Source organism: Triplophysa rosa, linkage group LG19 (genome assembly GCF_024868665.1).
Source record: "Triplophysa rosa linkage group LG19, Trosa_1v2, whole genome shotgun sequence".
Lineage (NCBI taxonomy): Eukaryota > Metazoa > Chordata > Actinopteri > Cypriniformes > Nemacheilidae > Triplophysa > Triplophysa rosa.
In genome coordinates, this window is record NC_079908.1 from 15,756,802 (window position 1) to 15,783,007 (window position 26,206).

General features: G+C 39.4%; 1 protein-coding gene across 2 annotated transcripts; it reads left to right on the forward strand.

The window, feature by feature from the left end:
* The first annotated feature begins 1,119 nt into the window (after positions 1-1,119).
* tnfrsfa (tumor necrosis factor receptor superfamily, member a) lies at positions 1,120-23,189 on the forward strand. Of its 2 annotated transcripts, none has more exons than XM_057360842.1 (10): positions 1,120-1,335; positions 16,496-16,646; positions 17,420-17,548; positions 19,041-19,152; positions 19,432-19,568; positions 19,714-19,800; positions 20,134-20,171; positions 20,277-20,573; positions 20,745-20,781; positions 20,915-23,189. In XM_057360842.1, the coding sequence occupies exons 1-10, from the start codon at positions 1,306-1,308 to the stop codon at positions 21,202-21,204; spliced, it is 1,308 nt and encodes a 435-aa protein (XP_057216825.1). In that variant the 5' UTR covers positions 1,120-1,305; the 3' UTR covers positions 21,205-23,189. The 2 variants fall into 2 exon arrangements, with proteins under 2 accessions (XP_057216825.1, XP_057216826.1); XM_057360843.1 differs by having other exon boundaries at positions 19,717-19,800.
* The last annotated feature ends 3,017 nt before the right edge of the window (positions 23,190-26,206 follow it).

Below are 26,206 nucleotides of genomic sequence, written 5' to 3' on the forward strand. Positions count from 1 at the left end.
CATTGTCATACAAGATGACAATGAAATTTTGTTAGAGCATCAAACATCAAACACTGCATAGTAATGAAACACAAATAGTAGTGCAGAGATCCTATCCCATTGTAATAAATAACCACTGTGTAAACATAAAAAACATAATAGTGTTCAGTGCAAACACAGATGTAATAAGTAGTAACAGTAACATCCTTCAATTGCTGCATACTGATGGCAAACAGTCAAATTTGTAGAATTATAGTGTAATATTGCAACAATGCAAAGTCCAGTTCATAGTTATTATAAGAAAATGATAAAAGTCGGAAAACATTTGTTAGGCTACTCATACAATTCTTATTCCAATCATAATTTGTTTGAGATGCAGTATGTGTGAGCATTGTGATGATATTTCGTGCACACACCTTTAAAGATGAGTGAGAAACGTTTTGCAGATCACTTAAGTCACGCGGACCTGATTTCGCAATATTTGCAGACTGCGTCAGAGGTTTGACACGGTATTATTGTGGGCTGGTCTTTGTTGAAATTTCCCTTCTATAACCCCATCAAAGACCTTTTAAGGGAAATTGTTCATGTGTTATGATGTTCAGGTAAAGCTGACAACAGCCCTCCCCAAAACCTATACTGTTAGCCTACACACCTTCATTTAACTAGAGCTTCACATTGGTTGAATTTGTATAATTTCCAGAGTACAGATTTATAAAATAATTAGGAATTTGCCCGCAAACTAGCCTGAAAATACTTATATACATATACCATAGAAAAGAAGATATAACAGAATAAATGTCTGACATACGAAATTACACGACTTTAGCAAAACAACATTATAGTAATAACAACTAGGTGTGTTCGACTTACATGATGCGCAGACCGAGTGACTTATGACATCAGAGTATCGCGAGAGAGATTCGAGCGCGTCGAACCACCTTTATCTCGATTCGCTCTCGCGGTACCTAGATGTCATAAATAGAAGACTCTGTGCAGAGCCGAATGAATTCACCTACTAAATCACAGCACTCTAACTAAACCACGGTCCGCCTCTCTGATTGGGCGAGTGAATTGCGTCACACGAATTGCGTCAGGACGCTCGCTTTTCGTCTCTCCACTAAGAAGCAAGTTTCCCATTACGCCAAGTGCGTTCCTTTGAGTACGCTTGCAAAAATGAGCCGGTTGTGAAAGGCCGCCAATCATTGGATCTACTTTGATTTTTCTAGTCACTTTTTCCTCATAACTTGGGTTGAAAACATTGTTTCCGGGGTGTAAAAGGAATCAACAAGTAGTTGGAAACTTCGGAAAACAAGCCATCCGCAAGGGATGGACTCATCCTCAACGATGAAACTCGTGGTAAGACGTCTGGCGCTTCGTCGCAGAGTGATTTAGTTTTTGTTTGTGTAATATTTCATTATTTGTTCATGTCACTCATTTTTGAATAATATAATGTTACAAAGTCGATGTCGGTGTGCTTTTGTGAAGCTTGTAGATAGATACACGTGCAGTGAATTTATGTGTGATATATTCACACGATGGGTAGGGACCCTTCTTGGTTTTCTTTAAACCATTTAAATGAATCTTTTTAACTTGGTTGTTCTGTTGTAATTTAGGATTAATACCATTTGTATTACCATACTTTTACTTTAAATATAATGGTTAAACTGTGGTTATTGTAGCGAGACTATAGTAAATTTACGTGTACTATGTTTTTACCACAAATACCATAGTTAAATCATGGTTGCTGTAGTAAAACGTTATTTTAACAGCTGTATTACGCGCTTGTCGCATAGTTCAAGTGATGTCTGTACTTTTTAAAAAAAGTTTACAAAGTAACTTTCTCAAAACCTGCTTACAAGGACAGCAGATTTCTGCGCACCTGTAATGCGTTAAAGTGCTTTCCAGGTAGGCAGTTCGCTAGGTTTAGAGGAACGGGCTTGCTGTGTGGTGTTATGGTTTTCGTGATATACTGAGCAGTTTCCAGTCTTCTCCTTTCAAATGAACCTCATCTTGGGAGAAGTTTCTCTGTGTGGTGCCAGTGTTAAGTTTATTCCACGTTGAAAGAGCCATTCACTGCCCCTTTGTTGCTTTTTCCAGCTCCGCTCTGCCAAAAGTGCCACTATAAAAACACTTCATTCGCTGAATGTCGAGAGACTCACCTTTAAAACTTTCCCTTGAGCTTACTCTCATGCTGTCTTTAACAATGTTACACAGTTCTCTAATCAAGAGCCCTTAAAGATAACGAAGAGCCCTTAAAGATAACCAAGAATTTAATAAAAATACTGAGGAAAGTTTTGTTCTAATGCGTGTATAGCGCTATAAAACACATAGCTGCAGATGATGTGTACCTTTACTGCGAGCATTTTGGCCCTTTAACCAAGCTTAAGATGACGAGTGATGGTCATTCTAACTGTTGTTACCTTTGAAGGCAACTCATCTTTCTCATTAGCCCCAGGCGAACCCTTCGCCGTCTGAACGCCAGCAGTTATTCCGTATTTGTTCATTAAAATGAAAGGGCAGAGGTAGTTTGCAATGTGGCTGTTTATGCATGCTGTAAACTTTGCTAAGTTATGCGTCTGCTCTTGTTGGCTGGTCACTGGATGAAGATAGTTCATCCTTGCCAATGTGCATAGCTCACACATTCCTGGTCCAGTGAGAGCGGATGGTTGGGGGAGGTTGGACAGAGGCGTACGGCTCCCACTGTAAACTTCCTGTCAACGCAGATGGCAGTGACAGGAATCAGATCTTTGTAAACTTTTCCACCCACACTCATAAACATTTTGCATACAATCGGAGCAAGTTCTCTTGCCCACTTTCTCACTTTTCCCTTTTGTTCGGTTCTTTGGACTTTTTCTCTGAGATTTTCTCTCTCCTAGTTCCTTCCCATCCCCTCTTGACGCTTTTACCCACTCGCACTCTTTAGATCTTATCACAGCGTGCTCTCTAGGGTGTGGGCATGGACAGGAAACGTGCACGGTATCTCTCCGAGCGGCTCTCAAATCCAAACAGGACATGTGGCGCATACCTCGGGATCCACAAGAAAGAGTCCAGAGCCGGGGCTACATCCCGCCGCTTGTTAGGAGCCTTTTAAAGCCACTTTCCACCATCAGATGTTTATAGAATCCACATTTACAAGGAGACAGGAAGAGAGACGATTGCTTGACGCAATTAAACGCAACACTCATTATCAGAGTAATCAGAATGGTGTGGATGTGTGGGAGTCTGTGTGTTTCAAAGTTTGCCAAATCTGTTTCTTGTTGTATAGACACAGCCCACAATAAACAAGCCTAGTTATTTAGGCCCATTACAGTTGTTTATACCCAGACATGAGGCACATTTATCATGTCTTTTAAAGTTTTGGGGCTGTTACTTGAGTTATGCTGATGGATAGATGACGTCTTGTGCGGTCGGATTCTATGCTCTTAAATGTTTCAAACACTGCTATTTTATAAGTATTCTGTGTGTGGCTTTTTATGAACTCATATTCGTTGAAAACCTACATGAGACATTTGTTTGACATTGCAGGAGCGTTTCAGATGAACAAGTAAAGGCAAAATGCAGAATAAGGTGCTGAACAACAGACAAGAAATGGAAAATGGTTACAGGAGCAAAGATGAACAGTTTTTTTATAATACATTCAATGTACATTTTAATTTATAATTGTGGTCTATGCACACAGAGGATCATCTACCCTGGTACCTTTTAAATGAGGAGATTATACTTTTTTGACGTGCAAAATATTCTTTGTTCTTGACATATATTGATGTCTCGTGGCTTTAAAAAGATCAAGTAGTGGGAGAGACGTATCGAAAGGTTTTCTGAAAAGCGACAGCAGGTTGATGGCGTGTGGGTTTGTGGTGAAGCATCTATCTCACTTTAGTCATTTGCCATTTAGCATCCGTCAGTACTTCATGGTTTTTCTAAAAAAGGTGGCCACACCTTACAGGTCACTGCTCCCATATTGAGTGACTGAACGAGAGATTTGTTACATATATTACAATGCGCCTGCTATTCAGCTACCCTTCTATTCAGTGTCTATTGATTCTGGTTAAAATGCTTATAGTGTGCTTTACCACGTGTGTTTCTTCCTGCGTCTGTGTGTATGTGTGTGTGTGTTTACACTTACCCCCTATCCAGTGTCTTCAAACAATAATTACCTGCCGGTTTGACTTAAAATTGAACAGTCTGTGGCGATCCTCCGCTTCCTTGAAAACAACACCCACTCTGTCCTTTATTCTTATGTCTTGTTGTCCCATGATTCCACAGGTGAACGGCAGATTGAATAACGCGACACAGTAGCAAACAGGCCTTGAATTAGGGTGTGTGCCTAAATATAGGAAATTAGATGAGGGTGTTGTGTCTCGTGTAAGGCGATGGATAATGGTGTTGGTTTTTAACTTGGTTCGCTTTGTGGTTGGGTGTATTCCTGTAATATTGTCTTATTTATCATGTCAAAGTGGAAAGAGCAACTTTAGACTCTATGAATAGAAAACATGGAATAGATGCTAAATGACATGTTAAAATATTGAATTTGGAGCTGTTTTTGGCCTGGGAATCGATAATAGTTTTAAATCAAAATATAATTACATGAGATGAATGACATGAATCGAAGCTAATTGTGAATATCAAAAATGATCTTCATTTGAGTACATTTTGCAATTAAAGACATTACAGTATTTGAGCAGACGTGTAAATGGTCTCTACTTGTTTTGTTCTGCCGGCTCTCGAAGCGTGATTTGGCATGCCACAAATCCAACAGCCTCAAGTTAAATTTGCGCTGATTGTCCGAAAATCTTGTATTACGAAACGTACTTGGGTGTCAGGGCACGGGTTTCACGTTACTTTATTTCTAAATTTAAGCATTTAAGGCACAGTTTACCCAAAATAAACATTCTGTCAATTTTGAAGAATGCTTGTAACCAAACAGTTCTTGGCCTCCATTGACTACCATAGTAGAAGGAAACATTAAAATGGAGTAAAAAATGCCCCAGAACTGTTTGCTTTCCTATACATTCTTCAAAATATCTTCTTTTGTGTTCAACAGACCAAAAAAATCCTACATTGGTAGTCAATGGTAAACTGTCTATTCCCCCTTTAAAAAGCTAACAAACTCAAATGGCTTATGTTTAAAAAATTAACTAATAAAAATAAGTCACACATTCTAATAATAATTAGTAAATGTAATTGCAGCCCTTACGTGGTTTACACCTCTAGAATGACTTTATTCTGACATTTGTAGACGTCTGGATTAATGTTCACCCTGAGCGGGTCCAAGAAAGCATTCAGCGACCCTCACTCAATCTCCTGCTGCCCCTGTGAGTGATGAGAAAGGCATTCGGCACAAAGCCTCTGTCTGATGTGAGCTCGGTGAGATGAGAAAAGCTAATGAGTGAGGCAACTCAGCGTGACATTGTCCTAATGTCATGGGTGTATGTTTTTCAGGATTAAAATGCCATTTGTATTATACCTTCAGTGGATTGCACTACAATCTTAATAAACATGTTTGTGTTGTCGTAAACGGGCAATATTGACGCATGTTTACCTTTGATGACAATACGAGTTAAAAGATTAACAGAGTAGAATGGTGCAGATTGTAGCCCTCCAATAAAATCTTTTGAAACTCGTTCGACCTGTCCTTGACAACCAATGGGGCCGTAGTACAAAGAGAAGAGCCACGAAGTCATCCTAGCCTTAAAGCTTTGATTGGACAAGACTTTGATCTCTGACGCATTGACGACCTATTCACCTCCCAGAAGTTTCCATGGTAGGCGCTGTGAAGAAATGGAAATGTTTAGCAGTAATTAAATTTGGTATGAAAGGGTGACGCTTGTTTTACAGCTACAGCTGCTATTGTTAGGATTCAGTTCTTCTGACTCGCTCTGTGGTATTTTGTCACGTTTGTCCAACCTAAGCAAGGCATTATGTTGACATTTATTCATTGAGCTTTTATCCAAAGGTACCTACAATTACAAATGAGGGAGACTTTAATTTAGAATTAAAACTTTTTAATAAGTTAAACCTGCAATCTGCAACTTTGGCCTCTCTGTTACCAATTTTGTTTGAAACAGAATATTGCAGGTTATTTTATGTACTTATTTATTTGTGTTGAAAAACAACTGACATTTTCTGCAAAATGTGTAAAGTCAGTGTCAAAAAAATTCTTGACATAAAGGGAAAATGTTGCAGAAGTTCTGCTTTCAACAAGAAAGTTTACTTTTTTTTGTATGTATGATTATCTGATGTATTGTACAGCACTTTGGGCTGCCCGTGTGGCAGCAGAAATGTGCTTTATAAGAAATAAACCAAACCAAACCAAACAAGGAAATACAATTTTTTTTAATTGAATTTAAACAATGTTGGTTATCCAGTCCAACGTAACTCAATTTTCATTAATACTTATTTGTACATTCCTAATCAACCTTTTAGTCAGGGTGTGCATCTACTATTTTATCAACACAATCTTAATGTTATTGTGTAATATACTGTGCAGTGTGCAGAACCACAAATAACATTTCGCACAGGAAGTGACTCCATGATCTCCTGTTATCCCTCTTTCTTCTCTCTGTTGTCTTTGTCTTACTTGACCCTCTTTTCCTCTTTTCAAAGGGAAGTGATTCGAACAGTCCCGTCTCGTTTCTATTCACTGTGCCCCACATTAACAGAAAGTAGAAAAGCCACAGGAAGGCTGTGCCGATGTTGGTTTCTCAAGCTATTAATATCCTCCCACGCACACTGAGGACAGCAGGCCGCCTGCCCTGCCAGGCCGCCATCTCTCTGTTGTGGGCTTTGAAACCCTCCGTCACCTCTGTGGGGCTGAAAAATCACACCCCCCGCACCGGAGGTTTCATAACCTGCAGGCCAAACTAGGGATGTGCAAAACATATTTTCGATGTGATGGAACGACAGGGGTCTTAAGATGTGTTTTTATAAATTGGACTATTTTTAACTTGACACCCCGTCCTAAAAACATGCAGTTCATGGTGGGATGCTCAGAAACAAGCAATGCAACGGCCAAGGAATGTGTGTACTTTGTAGCGGTACTATGTTTTTTATTTAGTGTGGATAAATTTGGAGATGATGTTTTACCATGCAAGCCATTTAATAGTTAAACGCACTACCCATATATAGTACATTGCTAAACATACCAAAGGAAAAGGCGAAAATCTAGTTAAACTAGATCATCTCAATAATCTAGTAGTGTGCAATCGTGACCCATCCCAAATTAGGGTGTGTTCAGAATCATGTAATAGCATTTACAAAACTAACAAGTTTTGGAACTAACAACTCAGGAAGACAACATGATGGTATTAAAGGAACAGTTCACCCAACACTGAAAAATCTGTCGTCATTTACACACCTTCAAGTTGTTCCAAAACTGTATAAATTCCTTTGTTTTGATGACCATAGATAAAGATATTTTGAAGAATGCTTGTAACCAAACAGTTCTTGGCCACCTTTGACTAGTATAGTAGGAAAAATGGCTTTATACATTTCTTTGTTCTGTTAAATGCAAAAGATAATAACAGTTCTGGGACACTTCTGAGACAATTCTGACTACCATCAATGGTGGCCAAAAACTGTTTGGTTACAAGCATTCTTCAAAATATCTTTCTCTGTGTTCATCAGAACAGAGAAAGTTATACATATTTGGAACAACTCTAGGGTGAGTAAATGATGACAGAATTTTCATTTTTGGGTGAACTGTCCCTTTAAAATATGTGGTAGAATAATGCTTGATTATTGTTTAAAAAATGGTAAGGTTGGAGGACATGTGGTTTGACTTTTATTTAGGATTGTGCGTGTGTGTGTGTTTTAGTGGCCCAGCATGAATGTGAACTCCAAATGAAGCCTCCACATTGTCTGACTGTTTCCTGTGTTCCCCGAGAGGAGCCATTCACAGATTTTCACACGCTCATACCCAAGATGCTAGAGCGTGTGTGTGTGTGTGTATACACCCCTTTCTTAGTGTGCTTACACATGATCTGTGGTTTAGGTAGAGTTCAAGAGTTTCGTTGTGCGTGTGACTGTGACTGTATCGTAGTACATCAAAAAGAACAGCTGTGACTTGACTACAGTTCGAGTCGTTTTTGAAAAGCGCTATGTGTTTGATCTGCTTGCCGTAAGCGTTTTATAAACCTTCCCCCTCACTAAAGCTGTGGCCTGCTGCCCCGCAAGTGTTCTGTCTGGGGATGGGTCACGATCAGTGTTGGGTAAGTTACTCTGAAAAAGTAATTAATTACTAGGTACTAATTACACATTCGATAATGTAATTAGATTACTGTACAAGTTACTCTCTTCAAAAAGTGTTTAATTACTTATTACTAATTACTTTCTATATCCTATATCAACCTTGATGAGTTAAGTGATTCAAGGATAGACATGAAACGGCTCTTTTAATTCATTCAAATAAATAATAGAAAACTACATAAAGTATTATTATTAATTACAAATGTGAGAATTATACATTAAAGCACGGATTTTGAAGTTAGACTTTGAATTTTGATGTAAATTCCACTTCTGCACACACACATATTGCACATAGTATTTACTTTAATTACATCAGAAGTAACTGTAATTAAATTACCGTAAAAAATAAGAGTAATCCCTTACTTTACTTTTTACAAGGGAAAAGTAATTAAATTACAGTAACTAATTACTTAGTAACTAGTTACACCCAACTCTGGTCACGATGGACAACTACTTTTTCAACAACCGTTCTGGAGCAATCACTGTGTATTATTTAAAGACAAGGTAGTCAAAAACATTCTATATGAATGTACCAATAGTGTTAAGGCCCATATATATATATATATACGAAGAATGATATTGGTTTGTAATTACAAGCCTATTAAATTTGAATGGATTTTGACATTTTAATTTATTAAAGACAAATCATAGATTGTTGCACCTCCCTGGTTCAAGTCATGCGTGCAACATTTTCTTTCTATTCTCTATATTCTGTCTTCTGTTTTAGGCTATTAATCTAACGTTGAAACAAATTTTCATTCCGTCTCTTGCCTTTTAACTGTATCCTTGTGCAGTACATCCTGTTGTTATGATTCATTCATTTTAAAGACATGGGATCGGCGAATAATTGGAGGCACATGATTCAATAAAGTTCCACGGCGCTGGAAGTAATGAAGAGCGGTGTGTCTTCCTTTAACAGACAGCTCTGATAGAAATCATCTGTTACATACGGAAAAAGAAGGCTTGTCTGTCCGCCACTTCCAATAGCGATATAAAGAAACTCACTGTACAGCACACGTAGTACGGATGTAGTTCTAATTGATCATGCATGCACATGCTGCAAACCTGATAGACTGACAGTCTTGTCGTACTGTAATTCCAAACAGTACAACCCGTGTAACCCCATTCTTCCCCTGCGGGACATTGTGCCAAGAGCGTGTGTGCGAATGAAAGAGATACAGATTTATAGGCAGATACAGACGTACAGTTGTCCGTCCACATGTGGGAAGGGGTTTGTTTTGAACAATGAGGATTTCTTGTTTGAGAGCCAACAGAGTGCTTGTGTCAAGCCCGATTGTTTTATTGTAGCAAAGGAAGCCATCATGCTTGGCACATTCATTCAGGTTGCTTTGAACTTTGTGCGCTGTAGTTGTTTGTCGTATGACTCCTTTGGCATTAACCAGTTCATTCATGAGCGCTTGTGTGTCCGGTGCTCCCAGTTTACATTTATTTTGGTGGTCAGCCAGTTAGACGAGATGCATTCATTCTATTTGCACCATTCATCCGGGTTGTGCTTTCGGGTAACCGCCGTGTTTCGGGGTCAGCCGTCTCTTGTTTTTCTTTTAATTATGGCTGAGGCTTTTAAAAATGGGTTTTTCTCAGACGTATTGGCAGCCTCCTTTTCGATACGGGAGATCCAGCTGTTCCTTGTTTGTTTTTTTAACTGCTGTGATTTTCCGAAGTTTTCGGATCGTGTTCGGCAGTCACTCCATCAATTTCTCGCTCCAATGGAAAAGGGCGTCCCCGAACACGCCACACTGGTGAGCTGCCAGTGTGCAGTGATTGTGGGTTTGGAGATCTCTCATCGTGGAAGTTAAGGTTACCACGCTGGTCTGCCTCCTGACCAAACCTTACCGCAGACACACTGGACACGTGTGAATGTGTGTGTGCGCGTGTGAGTCTGTGAGCATTTCCTCTTGTCATTTCATGCTCTGATTTGAAGGATGTTCTTGAAGATGTATTGCTCTGATTTTAGACCTTGGCCTCCAAATCAGATCTCACTGCCGTTTCCTCCTGTATAAATGGATTGCCATGGGAAAGCAGGAAGCCGGTTTGCATTGAGTTTGTTCCTGTCTTATCTTTCCAAGCGCTCGGGCCTATTGGCTGACCCGCATTCCTCCTCAGCTGAGGCGCTTTTGTCATGGTTTATCAGCAGGATAGTCTTAAAGAACTGATAATAGAGACAATAGTTTGGCTTTTGCAGGGCTGTGTAACAAAAGCAAGACCTTTTTTCCTAAAAGCTCTTTTCTGACAGAATTAGTTTTCTAAATGATGGTTCAATTACTTCTAACAGGATGTTTTAATACAGTTCCATGGCAATTTGTAGTTTGTACATTTTTGTAGGAATTTTGTATACATTTGTGTAATTTGTAAAGTTGTATTTTTTTGTGTGATCTGCTTAAGCCCTAGTGATGTTAGTGTTTAGGGGTGGGGTTGGGGTGGCCCATGCTTTCTTTTTTCTAATAATCATATATGCCTGTACGATTCGCATTGTTCAAATTTATTCGAAATCGCCACATTAGTATCATTGTCCTAGAAGTTTGATGACTGTCATTTTATATTCTAATTTAAATGAAATAAATATTTGTGATTTATTATGCACATCATTGCTGCCCTTCCGAAACCTTGGATGTCCAAATTTCCAGGAAATGGAAAAGACACAAATCTGTCAAAACGCAAAAGTACTAAAAATACTTTTTGAATTAAGTACTTTTTGATTCATAGAAAAAACTAAAATCATAAGATATGAGGTTTCACTGTCTGTGATCCGAGTCTCCTTATTGCTAAAATTCTCCTTTTATGTTAAATATTAATAATATAGTTGTAAAAAAGGTATGTAGGAATAAATTGTTTAACATTTAACTAAAGAAAAACTCTAGTCTGAGTTTTTCTAAAGAGGGCCTATTAGTTAAACAAGATAAGATTGTTTTGAATTATAAACAACCAGGAAGACACCATGTTATTTATCAAAGCCAACAAACCTGGAATGTCACATACAACCTATGTGCGTCAGAACATCTTTTTCCTATTCAGCAGACAGCCAATCATTTCGTCTGATCTGATGTTGTTTTGTTTGCTCATAGTTTAACTATGAGCTGTCACCACATAGCAGTAGGCTGGCAAGTTAGTTCAAGTATAAACTGCCAATCGCAATCCAGTGATTCACAGGTTTGGAATGTGCAGATACAGGAAGTGATGTCACCCATCCATGTCCCCCCCCCATCTAGTCTATCTATCCATGCCTCTGCAAAGAAGAGACGCCACCTGTTTGGGAAAAGACTTGTTGCCATGGAGACGTCGAGCATGAAGTTTCCAAAGCATGCACGTCTAACGTGCAGTTGGGAAAAGTTGCTTCGGCTGGTTTTTAATGAGCTTTTGGCATAGATGCTTTCAGACGGGCTCCACTCTCATTGGTTTATCCTCCGTTTGGAAGATGATGTCATTGACAGATTTGTGAACTTTGACCTAGATGGGCTTGCATGATGTCTTGGATGTGTTGTAGGGGGTCAGGGAACAGGTGTTGGACATTAATGTGGCTCCTAATTTTTCGGGCAGCCGCAAACTAATACATCCACTATGAACTCTTTCGCCCTGTCTGGGAAAGTTCTAGACTTTCAGGAATGCGTGCGTGTGTGTGTTTGGGTGTGAGAGAGCGAGAGTGTGTTGTACTGTAGCTCATTAGTGTGACTTTTAATGTTCTGCTTGCCTGAAAGGCTTCAGTGTGTCTGTATGAAGTTGGAATCTCTCCCCCCCTTCGTTCAGTCTCCATTTCTCTTTTCTGTGCCTTCCCAAACTCCTATGCGTCTACCCTCTCTCTCTATCTCCACACTCCATCTATTGTATCTCCCCTGCTTCACTGTTTCTCTTCGAATTCCTCCACAGCTTCTTAGCCGTCGCTCTCTGACCCCGCCTCCCGGTGGCCGTGTCTAAATGGTGCGATTGTGCGTGCGTGTGCACGCGGACGTCTGTGGAAAGTCTGACGCGAGCAAGGAGAGAGTGCGGCTCGACAGCGCTGCTCAATCCAGGAAACTCCCTTAGAACAACAAGGCATGGCTGATATCCAGAGACTCACACTGGAGCCAAAGTTTGCCTCAGACTTCCCTCCAACACACACACTTCTGGCCTCATATACATCGGGTTTGCCTCACAACCTCATTCTTGCAGTTTTATTGTCTCGGACAGTTTTACTGTCCGTTTAGACACTCGCTGACTTTGGTTTCCCTCAAGGCTGATTGACTCCACAAGTCAACAAGAAGACCATTGTACACTTCCAAATAGTTCCAAACATCGCATCTCAAACCTCAAAAATGATGCGCTCTTGTTTCTTTACTGCGGGCTTTGAGATGTTTTTTTTCAGCTTTTATAGATGGGTTCATCTGCAAATCTGCAGTCTGACAATGCATTTAGCTGTCCAATTACATTCTTATGGCTGTTGCCACTGTATTGCGTTTCAGCATATTCTCTAATACCCCGGCGCTCTGCGGCGACTAAACGCAGCTGTTCAGCACTATTTGATACTAGTTTACAAGTAACACTGCAGTGTTTTTTTTTCTCTGATTGCTCGTCTGTTTTGGCAACACTGTTGCTATTCTATTTGGAATGGCCCGTTATATTTTGTCATAACAACCAAAAGTTTTCATGTAGCAATTTATCACCAGTTATGCGGCAACTTGTTGAATAAACATTGAGGGATGTGGAAACTAAGATTGGTTTTGGAATTAGACTACAAAACTATTGCTTTTTCTGCAGAATACATTACGAGTGTTATGTGTGCCAAAATGTGATATGTATAACAAGAGCAGACTGCATGGGATAGTCCATCCCACAATGCAATGTGCTCAATTGGAATTTTATTGATAAATCTAGAATTAATACCAACTGCGATTTTATTTTATTAATTAATTAATTTATATATATATGTTTTTCCATTACTTATTTAGTTTTTGTTGCGAAAGTTCTTTTCTTTTTTTATTGATTAACCTGAAATTAATATCAGCTGCTTTTTGTTTATTTTTGTACAAATTTTATTTGTTTTTTATTTTATTTTTATTTATAAACCTGAAATTAACATCTATTTATTTATTTATTCATTCTGTGCAAAAAATGTTTGCCTACAGTTCACAACTTAATAAAAAATTGTGAGCGGTCGTTAGCCAATTATAACTACACTACAAAATGTATATTTATACAAAAACTGCTTTTTTGATATTTTTTCTGTACTTGTATGGTTTTAATTGCCAAAAGTTATTTTCTTTTTATTTATTTTTTATTGATAAACCTTAAAGTAATATCAACTGCAATTTATTTTCTCTACTAATATGTTTTTGTATTGCCAAACGTTTTTTTATTCATAACCCTAAAATTAACATCAACTGCAATTTTTGTTTCTGTGCGAAATTTTCCTTGCTTAAAGTTCGTAACTTAATTAAAAAGCCAATTATAACGACTGCACTACACAATCTCTCTGGAAAATGCTCATTAACTGAACTGTTTTGTGTTAAAGAACCCATGACTAACATTTCAAATGCTACAAAAGTGTACTTTCGTTTCTATTAACGTCAGTGCGGTACTATAAAGGATGTTCCCAGTGCTGGTGATTGGCCAGTCAGTTCACTATCTTTTGTCTTTTTGTCTCAGAGGATAATGGGAAATGTAGGCCGTTAGATGGAGCCAGCGGTGTCGAGTTGCTGTAGAGGTGTATGGCGGCGGTGTTGTGTGTCTGTGAGAATGTGGGTCATTTGAAGTGGTGCTTCTAAAGTGTGTTGTTTAGCGGTAAATGAGGCCTTCTCATTGTGACACCCTGAAAAGAGGGAGAAGAAAGAAGGGGGGCCTCAGGGACCGAGTAAAGTGCTCGTCTGAAGTTGAAGACCCCCGCTCAGCCCATACAGAGGGCTGCTGTTGACTCCCTCTCTTACGAACAGACACACAGCTTGTATAAACCTCTCACTATCTGCTCACAGCGACCCCCAAATATCTTTCCTCCCCTCTCATTTTGACACGCATAGACACATATGGAGTGTGTAACTGTTGTCTTTAGTTTTCCTCTGTATCTCCTACGCGTACATTTCTTGTCTTTGAACATCTATTAGACACTTGCCTTGTTCCCCATATGGATCTGGTCTTATGTACACGCATTCCCACATGCCTCTTTATTTCAAACACTTATGAGTTTATTGAACCCCCCAGCACTAGTTTGCATATGGTTTAGCTATTTTTAAGATTTTGTTTATTTGAAAATTAATGGTAAAACTTAACTACACTTTGTTGGGTTGCTGTAATTTTCATGCATTAGGTATTATGTTTCATTACATTTATTAGCCTTGGTTTAATTTTTTATATTTATGTATAAATATAAATATACTGCTTTCTTCGTTACATGTACAACGTTTATGTTAAAAATGTTTTATAGGGAGCACATCGAGGACCTTGTGTGTGTGTGTGTGTAGGCTGTTTGGTTCTGGTCCAGGATAAGAGACTCTCCTACTCTGTTAATTTGCTTTGCTCTGCAGATGTGCACATCAGATGGTTTGAATTAAATACTAGATTACTCACACAAGGTCAGCCATGAGAACTCAGAATTCCTCTCTTATTATCTGTATTTGTGAGCAAGAGAGTGGTGAGAGACCATTACAGTCATGTGAAAGTACAAAACTAATATTTCTCCTGCAGAAGCATCTTATTTCTTAGTGTCATGGCGTAATTCATACACCTGATTAGCAGAATCTCTGTGAATACTTCGGTGTGCTGTTACTTTTAAACATTAATGGCACAAATGCAAATCTGTCTTTATTTATTTTTTCTTAAAAGGGTTTTAGACCAGAGATTGCGCTAGACTTTTTCATTGTCCGTCATTTTGACGGACAGGCTCCTAAAAATTCCGTCATGATCTATTTTTACCCGTCACTATGGTGCAAGGGGATACGTGCCATTTAGCATGTTTGTGACGTCATCGCGACATACATGCGTTCTTTGAACTTACTGAATTTTAATAGCCAATAAATCCGAAGTCGTTTATAATTAATACTAATTACAGACAAATGTTCATGTCCAGTCAGTAACAATGACAGGTGCTTGTACACGCTGTTTTGTAATAATTCATTTATTAACTTACAAGTAACTTCTAGCTGCTGTTAGGTCATGAAAGGAGAAGACGCATGGAGACTTTTTTCCACTCACTGAAAGTTAAGGTTTATCCAAAATGACGCTAGTCCTATGCTCTCTGAAGGAAAAAAAGTCTGTAAACCACACCACTGGTTTGTGCACGCCTGTGTGAGTATGAGAGCACACGACGAGAGGGTCTTATTGAATGACAGATGCACGCTTTGCAGAAACAACGCCACAAACAACGTTAGAGATCGCTGTGTTATAAAAAGTGCAAAAAGTTTTTCAGTTGGTTTTGAAACTATGGCGAAACAAATTAGACGGTGGTGGGCCGTCATAGTCGTCTTGTTTATACACGCCCCTGGCTCAGCACTGCGAGTTTCCGCTGATCCCGCATGTGTTTTCCTGAATGGACGAGGCGTTTTAGTAATGAATGGGAAACGTACGCATCCCTACGATCACGTTCTGATGAAAGGAAATGATTGGATGCTACCAACTCTACAAAAGGGGAAATTTCAAATTGCCCTCATTGTAAATCCGTCAAAATGACGGACAGCCTTCAGATTTTTCCGTCACTGGTATAAAAAATCTGTCAATGACGGAGAATTTTCGTTTAACGCGACCTCTGTTTTAGACATGTCTGGAACTTCTAAGCATAGCTTAATTTAGGCTGAAAATGACCCATTCTGGTGTAGTTGAAATGTGTTGGATAGGTTATCTTATGCTAGAAGAAAGTCAAACCAGGGTTTCAAAATTTAGTTAGGATTGAACTAATTGGTTTCGAACAGGTTTCTTACTAAAAAAGAGGATCGTTTTACTAACCTTTAGTTGAAAATTGAAAAAAACTTGACTAAAGGGCCATTCACATTTTGCGTATTAAAACGCGAGCCGCGCTGCTTTCTCCTTTTTTCCCCAAAGTGTTTGAGAGCTCACACTATCCTGCGGAGAAATATTTTCATCTTAATGCGGCGCCTAGAAAAAGGAGTGCGTCGCACTGCATGCGCGTCGCTCCATATTTGAGCGCGGCTGCGCCCGTCTACATTTAAAATAACGAATTTGCGCGTGCAAAAGACGCGAGATGTGTATGGCCCCTAAAAATACAATTTCAAATTTTATGTTCAAGTTATTCATAGTGGAGAATCTCTGATCTCTTTTGTTCTTCCTATAGATCCTCGTCCTCTCTGCTTTGAATCTGGGTCGTGGGGCAGCAGAAGTCGGATTTTTAGTAGAGCTGCAGAACCGCACAGCCAGACAGATGAACTGTGTGGAGAACCAAGAGTATCCTCATAATGGCTTCTGCTGCAAGAACTGCGAAGCTGGTAAGTAGCAGTGAAGATTCTTCCTATTAGACCTTGAGAACTTCTATAGCAAGGGCCAGTTCTGTAAACACAATATTGATTGTTAAACAAGCTTTGTCCATAAGTGCTTCCAGACATTACTGGATGATGCTATTAAGAACCTTCAGGTGAGTTATTGCGTATAATGATCTTTGTTTGTGAAGATTTTGTTGGTTTATGGTGTAAAGTTGTGATACCATGACCTTGAGTTTGCCATGAATAGCTTTTAGTGCTTATATGGTGTTGAAAAAGAAAGAACCTCCGTACCATAGTTCCTACAGTTTTGATATCGTATTTAGATAAATAAAATATAAAAAATGTAGAATAATAACTTGCTTATTGATAATTAATAATTACTTATGCTATTAAAATGTATATTATATTATAGTATATTAAATCATATTATATTATAATATACTACACTATCCTCTTCTGTCAAGTTGCAGAAGACGAATGTCTTATGGTGGATTCACACGGTACGCAGTGAGTGGTGGAATTGCCGCACGGCAGCCGCCTTTAAACCAATGTGGCTGCTGCTGCCGTTCACAAAAAGATTCACAAAAAACTGTGCCCATGGAAGTTACGCACCACCACCGCTGCGCCAACGAAACAGCCCTCGTTTTGCTGCTTACCGCACGTTTCCCTTTGAAAATGACCTAGACAATCGCGACCGCGAATCGTGCACCGTGTGAATCCACCATTACTGTCTTTATTAATCTACAGGTTTTTTAACATAATGTCTTGTTTTTTGACAGGCACTTATGTGAGTGAGAAGTGTAGTAAGGACCAGGAGAAGGGCACATGCTCATTGTGTAAAGCGGGCACGTATGCCGAGCACCCCACAGGCATGGACCAGTGTCTGCAGTGCAGCCATTGTCACATAGGTAATGCTATCCAAAACCAGCTGTTTATTCCTGCCACTGCTTGTGAAAAAGACTCAAGCTAACTTATCTCAAGCTTACACAAAGGGAGATACTTAGCATCTGTATTTTTATATCCAAGCTGCGCTATACACTAAAGGTGAACTTCTTTTGTGTATATATAATGAGTAAATGGTGTCAGAACGGGTCCTAAAGTCATGCCTAGTATGTGACCGGCACTCCGAGTAACAGGAATCCCATACTTCTGCTTCTGTAATTGATTGTTAAGTTTTCCAGTAGACAGCCATCTGCAGTCTGCACTGACTCTCTGGAGAAGCAGAGCACTCAGGAATGTAACATTTATACAAATGAATAATAGAACACACATGGCCTTCGACATGCTGGGAAGGCAATAAGACATCACAGTGACTACTGGATGAACAATTAACTTCTGAATCGCTACAAGAAATTAGAATAGACAAAACTTTCATGAATCATATAAACTGACGACGCTGCCTTCAGAATCCCATGCTTTTGAAAAATCAGACTCTCCTTTATGGAAGATGGAAAAAATTCGGCAAGCGGGCCGGAACATCCAAAGCACATTGAACTCATCACGGAGCGTTTCTTCGTGACAGACCCGCTCTTCTGCGAAGCTATTTAGTCTGTCTCCGGTTACTATGAAATCAAAGCCATTCATTTTGTTTCTGTTTATTTTGATTGGACAGCCCCGTTCACCGTTTATTAAACTACTTGATTTACCTAAACACTTAGCGTCTCTCCCACAAGACCGGCTGCTTGTTCGGATCCAAACTCTTTTGTAAACACCACAAACTCGTATAAACAAAATCTCGCCCACCCGTTTAGACAATAAGGCTCCCATAGGATTCTCATGTGGATGGGAGACATAAGCAGGGCCCCTGAATAGAGCCGAGTCTAATGTTTCCCGTGCCGGACACATCACTCCTGGGAATCTGATCTCCTAACGTTACACGGCCTGGGTGTGGCCCGCTTCTGTGTTCTTTCTCGAGCCGTGTGTGTGCGCGCGCTCGCATGCGTGTGTGTGAATGCGTGTATTTGGCTTCCTGTGGATGCGCTTTCGCAGTTGTGTGTGTTGTCCGTGATTAGGTTTTATCATAGCTTTGGGTGTGTCTGTATCATGTGGTGTCTTGTTCAGTATCTGTCTTTTATGACATAAAGGGCTAATTAATCATTCACAGGATTGCCCGTCTGCTTGCTGAGTCACAGAGGTGTGATAGTAAGACTCTTAAAATAGGCTTATATTAGTTATATATTAGAAAATTCACATTAGATCAATATTCTCTCTGGGGTTGATCTGAATTGAATCTGGTTATTGCCCTTCAAAGATGCATTTCAACTGAGGCTGGTATTCAGAACAATGATTGGATTGACTGATTCATCCAAAAATGTTGTTTCTCCAGATCATTTAAATTCTCATCCACTTCTTACTTTTGATCTATACCTTCCTCACCCTTCTTTTTCTCTTCTCATACAGATCAGAATGTTGTAGGAGAATGCACCAGCTTGAGCAACACCAAATGTGAATGCAAGGCCGGTTCCTACTGCCTGCCAGACGAGCCGTGCGAAGTGTGCAAAAAATGCATTCGGTGAGTCCCTCCCATCATCCCTCTGTTGTGCCGCATGGCTCCCTGTTAAGCGCTGACACACCGGACACTCCCAGCCGCTCTTCTCTTAACCTTTGAGACCCTCCTTAGATCATCCAAACATCCAATGACTCAGATTCTCTTTCCAGTGATTCACCCCCTCCACCTTGAACCCCTCAGGGTTTTGCCGTGCTATTCATAATGACAATCATTTAAGGACTCCTATTTAAAGCCTTTGGGTTCACACCCTTTTTCACCCATTTTTCGTCTCTGGTTTTGCAGGTGCAAAGCTGACGAAGAAGTAGAGAGTAGATGCACCGCGACATCCAACACAAAGTGCAGGAAACGCACTTCGATTCCTACAGAAGGTCCAACGGACCAGACAACACCGTCCGGTCACAACAGGATTGTAGTTGCAGGCAAGCGTTTGTGTTTTAGTAATGCATATACACTGTACAAAAACACATAATAATTGGGAAATAAGTGCTCGTGACCTTAGATATTAGTTACACTTCCATTTTACAGGAGCAGTAGAATTGAATTTGTTCTTCTGGTTTTCTTTAGCAGTTGTTGTACCGCTGTTTGTGCTGCTTTTGGTTGGTGTAATTGTACTAGGAATTAAATGGAAGAGGTGCCAGAAGCGACAAAGTGGTACGTCACAAAATGTTTCTTATACTCGAGTTAAAAGGATAGTTCACCCAAAAATAATCATTATAGTATCATTTGTTTGCCCTCATGTCATTCAAAACCTGTTTATGACTCTTTCTTCTGCACAACACAAAAGAAAATATTTTGACAAATGTCTGTGGTTTTTGTCTACAATGGAAGTCGATGGGGTCCAGTATTGTTCTTCAGAATATCGCCTTTTGTGTCCTACAGAAGAAATAAAGTTACTATAAAGTTAATAAAAACCATTATGGTTTAATGGTTTAAATGTGATGAAAAGTCAAAAATATATATTTTGAATTGTCATCTCTGTTTTAGAAATTGACGAAAGTTTGAAGGAGGTGAAGATTCCAAATGTAAGTGTCTGTAGCTTATTCTGTCGCTTGCGACGTTTCAACAACGATTGTCCACCTTTAAACTGTAATCTGTGATTTTAATGTGTTACTTTTGACATCGTTCAGGATGTGTGCCCAAAATCAGAAGAGGAGCAGGAGAACAACCGCAATGCTGGACTAGAGAGGACGGAGGAGGAACGTCCAGAGTCCTGTCCCTTGTTGACGCAAGAAACGCAGGAATTGGGCAAAAGCATACCTGTGGAAGATGAGGACCGGGGACTGGGTGACAGCTTGCCTAACACAACCAGCTCTTCCCAAACAAGCCTGTCTGCCCTCCCCCCTGCTTTAGGTATTGAGGACTCACCACGGTCAAGCCCTCCTGTCCAAAGACAGACAGAGGGAGATACAGAGCCCTGGGCACAGGTTAGGAAGAATCCTTTCATACAGTTAAACAACAAAATGCAGAAAAACAAAAAGATAATGCCTTCGATTGTGTGGAAGAATCCTTGTTTTGCGGACTTACACTTTGAAGAGAAACGTTGACATTATTGTGACTTTATTAATGTAGTATTCTGATTTTTTGTTTTTCTTTAGGATGATGGTCCGCTCAGAAAGCTTGTTCCTGTGCTTGGTGAGATATTTCTCACTCCATTTTAGCATCTTCCATTTAGAGATGTTCACTTTTCAAACAATAAATCTTAAAATACAAATAAAGTACAACACAACTGCTTCATTGTAAAGTGTCATCGCTTTGGCTTTACTAGGTGAGGAAGAGTCTCTGAGCAAGAGCTTCGACCTCTTCGATACCCTGGACGTGCGGATCCACAACAAGTTCTTCCGTAGCATCGGCGTAAACGACAACGCCATCAAGATAGCAGAGACTCAGAATCCCGATGACAAAGTCTACAATCTGCTGAGGGTTTGGATGCAGAAGGAGGGGCTTCGAGCAGACATCAACACCTTACTTCAATCTCTGCTGGACCTGGATCAGAGATATTCAGCGGAACAAATCAGCACCAGAGCTGTTGAAAAACGCCTCTACAGATATGAGTGAAGATTGCTAAAGAACAAAGGAACCTCTCGGTCTTACGGCATAAACGTCCTGTAATAGAGCTCCGGTGCCATCCTTGGAGATTTGATTCTCTGTAGCACCCACTCTGGGTTTAGAAGCCAACACTGGACCCATTTGAGGATTTACACTGGCTGACAGAAGAGGGCGCTGTGGTGCCTCTCAACAGTGCATACTAGAAGTATTTGGTGCACAGCCATTCAGCTTTTGAAACCGCAGGTTGGTCCATAAGCCTGCGTTTAGATGTCATTAGCCCATTGTTTGTGGCAAATTTTGAAGCTTATAGAAGTGTAAATAGTCCTACAGCTTTGTGTTTATTTTGACCACATAGTGACAGGCGCAATGCACATTTGTATTGATTTTGACAAAGCCTAGTTCTACACTACAAGCTCATAAATCACTTCTGTTATTAGCAAGTTTTGTCAATTTATTCAAGGTCGTAAACGAACAAAAATGCCTTTGTTGAAGTTTGTTCAAACCAGTTTTAATCCATAACGGAATCCGCCATAAAGATGTATGCATTATTTCTCATAATGTGTCTGCCGTTCCAGATTTCATTTAGTTATTTCCAAATTTCAGTATCCTGGTTGTTACAAAAAGTTGTCAGTCTGTGAAAGGTGAATTAAAGTTTATCACCCGAGTTTCCACCCATTTCTAATCTGCTTGCTCTGAGGCAACAATGGCATTTTTTATTTATATTTTAAATAAGTGATATTTATTTATATTGTGTAATTGCGTATTATTTATACCTGTTAACTATGTCCTCCCATGTGTTTTCTCAAACATTTATTGTGACTGAGATGTTCACCAGATGAATTCCTCCAGCTTTACAAGCAGATATGCTGGAGCACATTCACTCCGAGTTTGGCTGTAGCAAAGACATTTCTACATGTTACTTTCTTCCTATCCGTGTCCTTCCTGTGGACATGCGTGATGGTGTTGCCGTTGATATCCTGACAAAAAAATCTTGTACCATGGTCAGTATCTCCTTGGGCGCTTGTGCTGCAGCGGGTCCTTGTTGAGTTTGTCAAAAGAGGGGTTTCAAAGTTCTGCCTGCTCTTGTTGTATGTGCAATAGTGCACAGGTACGTGTTAATAGTGAAAAGATGAAGGAAATGTATTCTCATCCAAAAACTACAGTTTAATAGCATTGTTTTGCTTAGGATGTACATAGTTTTGTCAAGAAGTCTAATAAAGGAAACCAATAGATATATATTTATAGAAGCCCTAGGAGCACAACTTAATGAAGTAGAGACTGTCTAAACCAAAGGAACGAAATGACTTGTAAATGAACAAATAGAATAGTCACAGTATAACATGATATCTGAATACACAGGGCCCCTAACTTCATTTACGTCTGACTCGGCTACAAAGCTATGCGTGTATGAAATATGACCTTTTAGATTATTTACTGTGTTTAGGAACACGGATCTCAGATCAGCTATACATTTTAACTTGAACATGAATCTGGATAAGAATTTGGCACAAGATATCTCCCCCTCCCGTTTAATAATGAAATTGTACAGCTGTCGTACAGTGCAGGCACTGCCACCTATTGATGTAGAATAAAATGGCAAGAGAAAACCTATTTCAAGGGACCTTTCTAGTCTGGCAATTATGTTCTTTTCACATCTTTAATCCCTTTGCACTGAATTTAAGACAAGAGTCGTTCTCTAAATGTAGGTGCAGGAGTTTTCTTCCCTTCTCTGTTTAAGAGAATGTTTAGTTTTGTACTTTTTGTAATGCACAGTTTTTCAATAATGCCTCTAACACAGAGCGCCTCGGCTTGCTCATTCTGCGCTTTATTTTTCATTATACTGTATCTCTCTGTGAGTAGAAGTCTGTTGTGTGTATGTTTTTCCCCTTAGACAATTGTTTGCTCATTTATGAATGTAAAATGTTTGCTGTTGCAAAGTTATTTGTAGAATGTTGTTATAAAATAAAAGTTTCTATGGTAAGTGAAAAATTGCAGACCTGCCAACCTGTACGCATTTTGCGTAGCAGGTACGCATTTTGACCTCAAAGTACGCTGGTACGATTTGTCACTCTAAACTACGCAAAAACCTGATGACGCCTCTGCTGCGTGCAGTACTCAAAACAAGCAACAGAAAAAGAAGAATATGTCCAATCATAGCACTGAGTTCTTCCCCCCAAATAGAAAGCGGCGATGATTGACACGTCCTATGGCCTATCAATCAATAACAAGAGTCAGCAAATCGGCAGAACCACAAAATCCCGCGTGATCCCCGTCCACACACACGTTCTGACGCATTGTTTTAAACGAAGAGTCAAGACTTGTCTTCTGAGCTCTAAAGTAAACGGATCGGGTGGATGTGGAAAGTTGAAATATTGAATTAGCTTAATCCTATGCAGTCGATGATTTCGCGGGCTCATTTGATAACGTGCACTTGCCCGCAAGATGCGCTAACATTATTTCTGATTTATAAATGAGCGCTCACGAAAAGTTACCATGATTTTACCAAGTACCATAGGCGCCGATTGCGCTGTTGGATTCTCACACTCAATAACGTGCATTTATATCTGCGAGAGCGCATCAAGTTTTGGTCATATAAAAACGTCTTTCAGTAAAGGGAACGAAGCAAGATGGATCCACCAGTTCTCAGGTAACAATATTAATATATTTGATGCAACATTATTAATCAAATGTGTATTAGAAATGAACGGGGCATTAGGATGCTTTGTAGGCTACATAAGCGTCAGTTTAACTACCATGTTATTCAGACAAAACAGGCCAACACCCTCAAGTTCATGTGGTCCTCATGCATGTCCTACACTAAACATAGTATTGTCAAAATAGTACTAAATTGATTAACGAACAATTTAGATTGGTGTCTTAAGTTAGCTTTATTCTAAAATAATATTTACTACAAGTAACGGTACATATCAAAACAATAATAGCAGTGGAGCATTTGGAAATATCATATAATATTCTATACCTATTTGGTTATGCATTTAATGCATTTGCAGACAGTATTGATTTTGACAAAGCCTAGTTCTACACTACAAGCTCATAAATCACTTCTGTTATTAGCAAGTTTTGTCAATTTATTCAAGGTCGTAAACGAACAAAAATGCCTTTGTTGAAGTTTGTTCAAACCAGTTTTAATCCATAACGGAATCCGCCATAAAGATGTATGCATTATTTCTCATAATGTGTCTGCCGTTCCAGATTTCATTTAGTTATTTCCAAATTTCAGTATCCTGGTTGTTACAAAAAGTTGTCAGTCTGTGAAAGGTGAATTAAAGTTTATCACCCGAGTTTCCACCCATTTCTAATCTGCTTGCTCTGAGGCAACAATGGCATTTTTTATTTATATTTTAAATAAGTGATATTTATTTATATTGTGTAATTGCGTATTATTTATACCTGTTAACTATGTCCTCCCATGTGTTTTCTCAAACATTTATTGTGACTGAGATGTTCACCAGATGAATTCCTCCAGCTTTACAAGCAGATATGCTGGAGCACATTCACTCCGAGTTTGGCTGTAGCAAAGACATTTCTACATGTTACTTTCTTCCTATCCGTGTCCTTCCTGTGGACATGCGTGATGGTGTTGCCGTTGATATCCTGACAAAAAAATCTTGTACCATGGTCAGTATCTCCTTGGGCGCTTGTGCTGCAGCGGGTCCTTGTTGAGTTTGTCAAAAGAGGGGTTTCAAAGTTCTGCCTGCTCTTGTTGTATGTGCAATAGTGCACAGGTACGTGTTAATAGTGAAAAGATGAAGGAAATGTATTCTCATCCAAAAACTACAGTTTAATAGCATTGTTTTGCTTAGGATGTACATAGTTTTGTCAAGAAGTCTAATAAAGGAAACCAATAGATATATATTTATAGAAGCCCTAGGAGCACAACTTAATGAAGTAGAGACTGTCTAAACCAAAGGAACGAAATGACTTGTAAATGAACAAATAGAATAGTCACAGTATAACATGATATCTGAATACACAGGGCCCCTAACTTCATTTACGTCTGACTCGGCTACAAAGCTATGCGTGTATGAAATATGACCTTTTAGATTATTTACTGTGTTTAGGAACACGGATCTCAGATCAGCTATACATTTTAACTTGAACATGAATCTGGATAAGAATTTGGCACAAGATATCTCCCCCTCCCGTTTAATAATGAAATTGTACAGCTGTCGTACAGTGCAGGCACTGCCACCTATTGATGTAGAATAAAATGGCAAGAGAAAACCTATTTCAAGGGACCTTTCTAGTCTGGCAATTATGTTCTTTTCACATCTTTAATCCCTTTGCACTGAATTTAAGACAAGAGTCGTTCTCTAAATGTAGGTGCAGGAGTTTTCTTCCCTTCTCTGTTTAAGAGAATGTTTAGTTTTGTACTTTTTGTAATGCACAGTTTTTCAATAATGCCTCTAACACAGAGCGCCTCGGCTTGCTCATTCTGCGCTTTATTTTTCATTATACTGTATCTCTCTGTGAGTAGAAGTCTGTTGTGTGTATGTTTTTCCCCTTAGACAATTGTTTGCTCATTTATGAATGTAAAATGTTTGCTGTTGCAAAGTTATTTGTAGAATGTTGTTATAAAATAAAAGTTTCTATGGTAAGTGAAAAATTGCAGACCTGCCAACCTGTACGCATTTTGCGTAGCAGGTACGCATTTTGACCTCAAAGTACGCTGGTACGATTTGTCACTCTAAACTACGCAAAAACCTGATGACGCCTCTGCTGCGTGCAGTACTCAAAGAACAAGCAACAGAAAAAGAAGATGTCCAATCATAGCACTGAGTTCTTCCCCCCAAATAGAAAGCGGCGATGATTGACACGTCCTATGGCCTATCAATCAATAACAAGAGTCAGCAAATCGGCAGAACCACAAAATCCCTCGTGATCCCCGTCCACACACGTTCTGACGCATTGTTTTAAACGAAGAGTCAAGACTTGTCTTCTGAGCTCTAATGTAAACGGATCGGGTGGATGTGGAAAGTTGAAATATTGA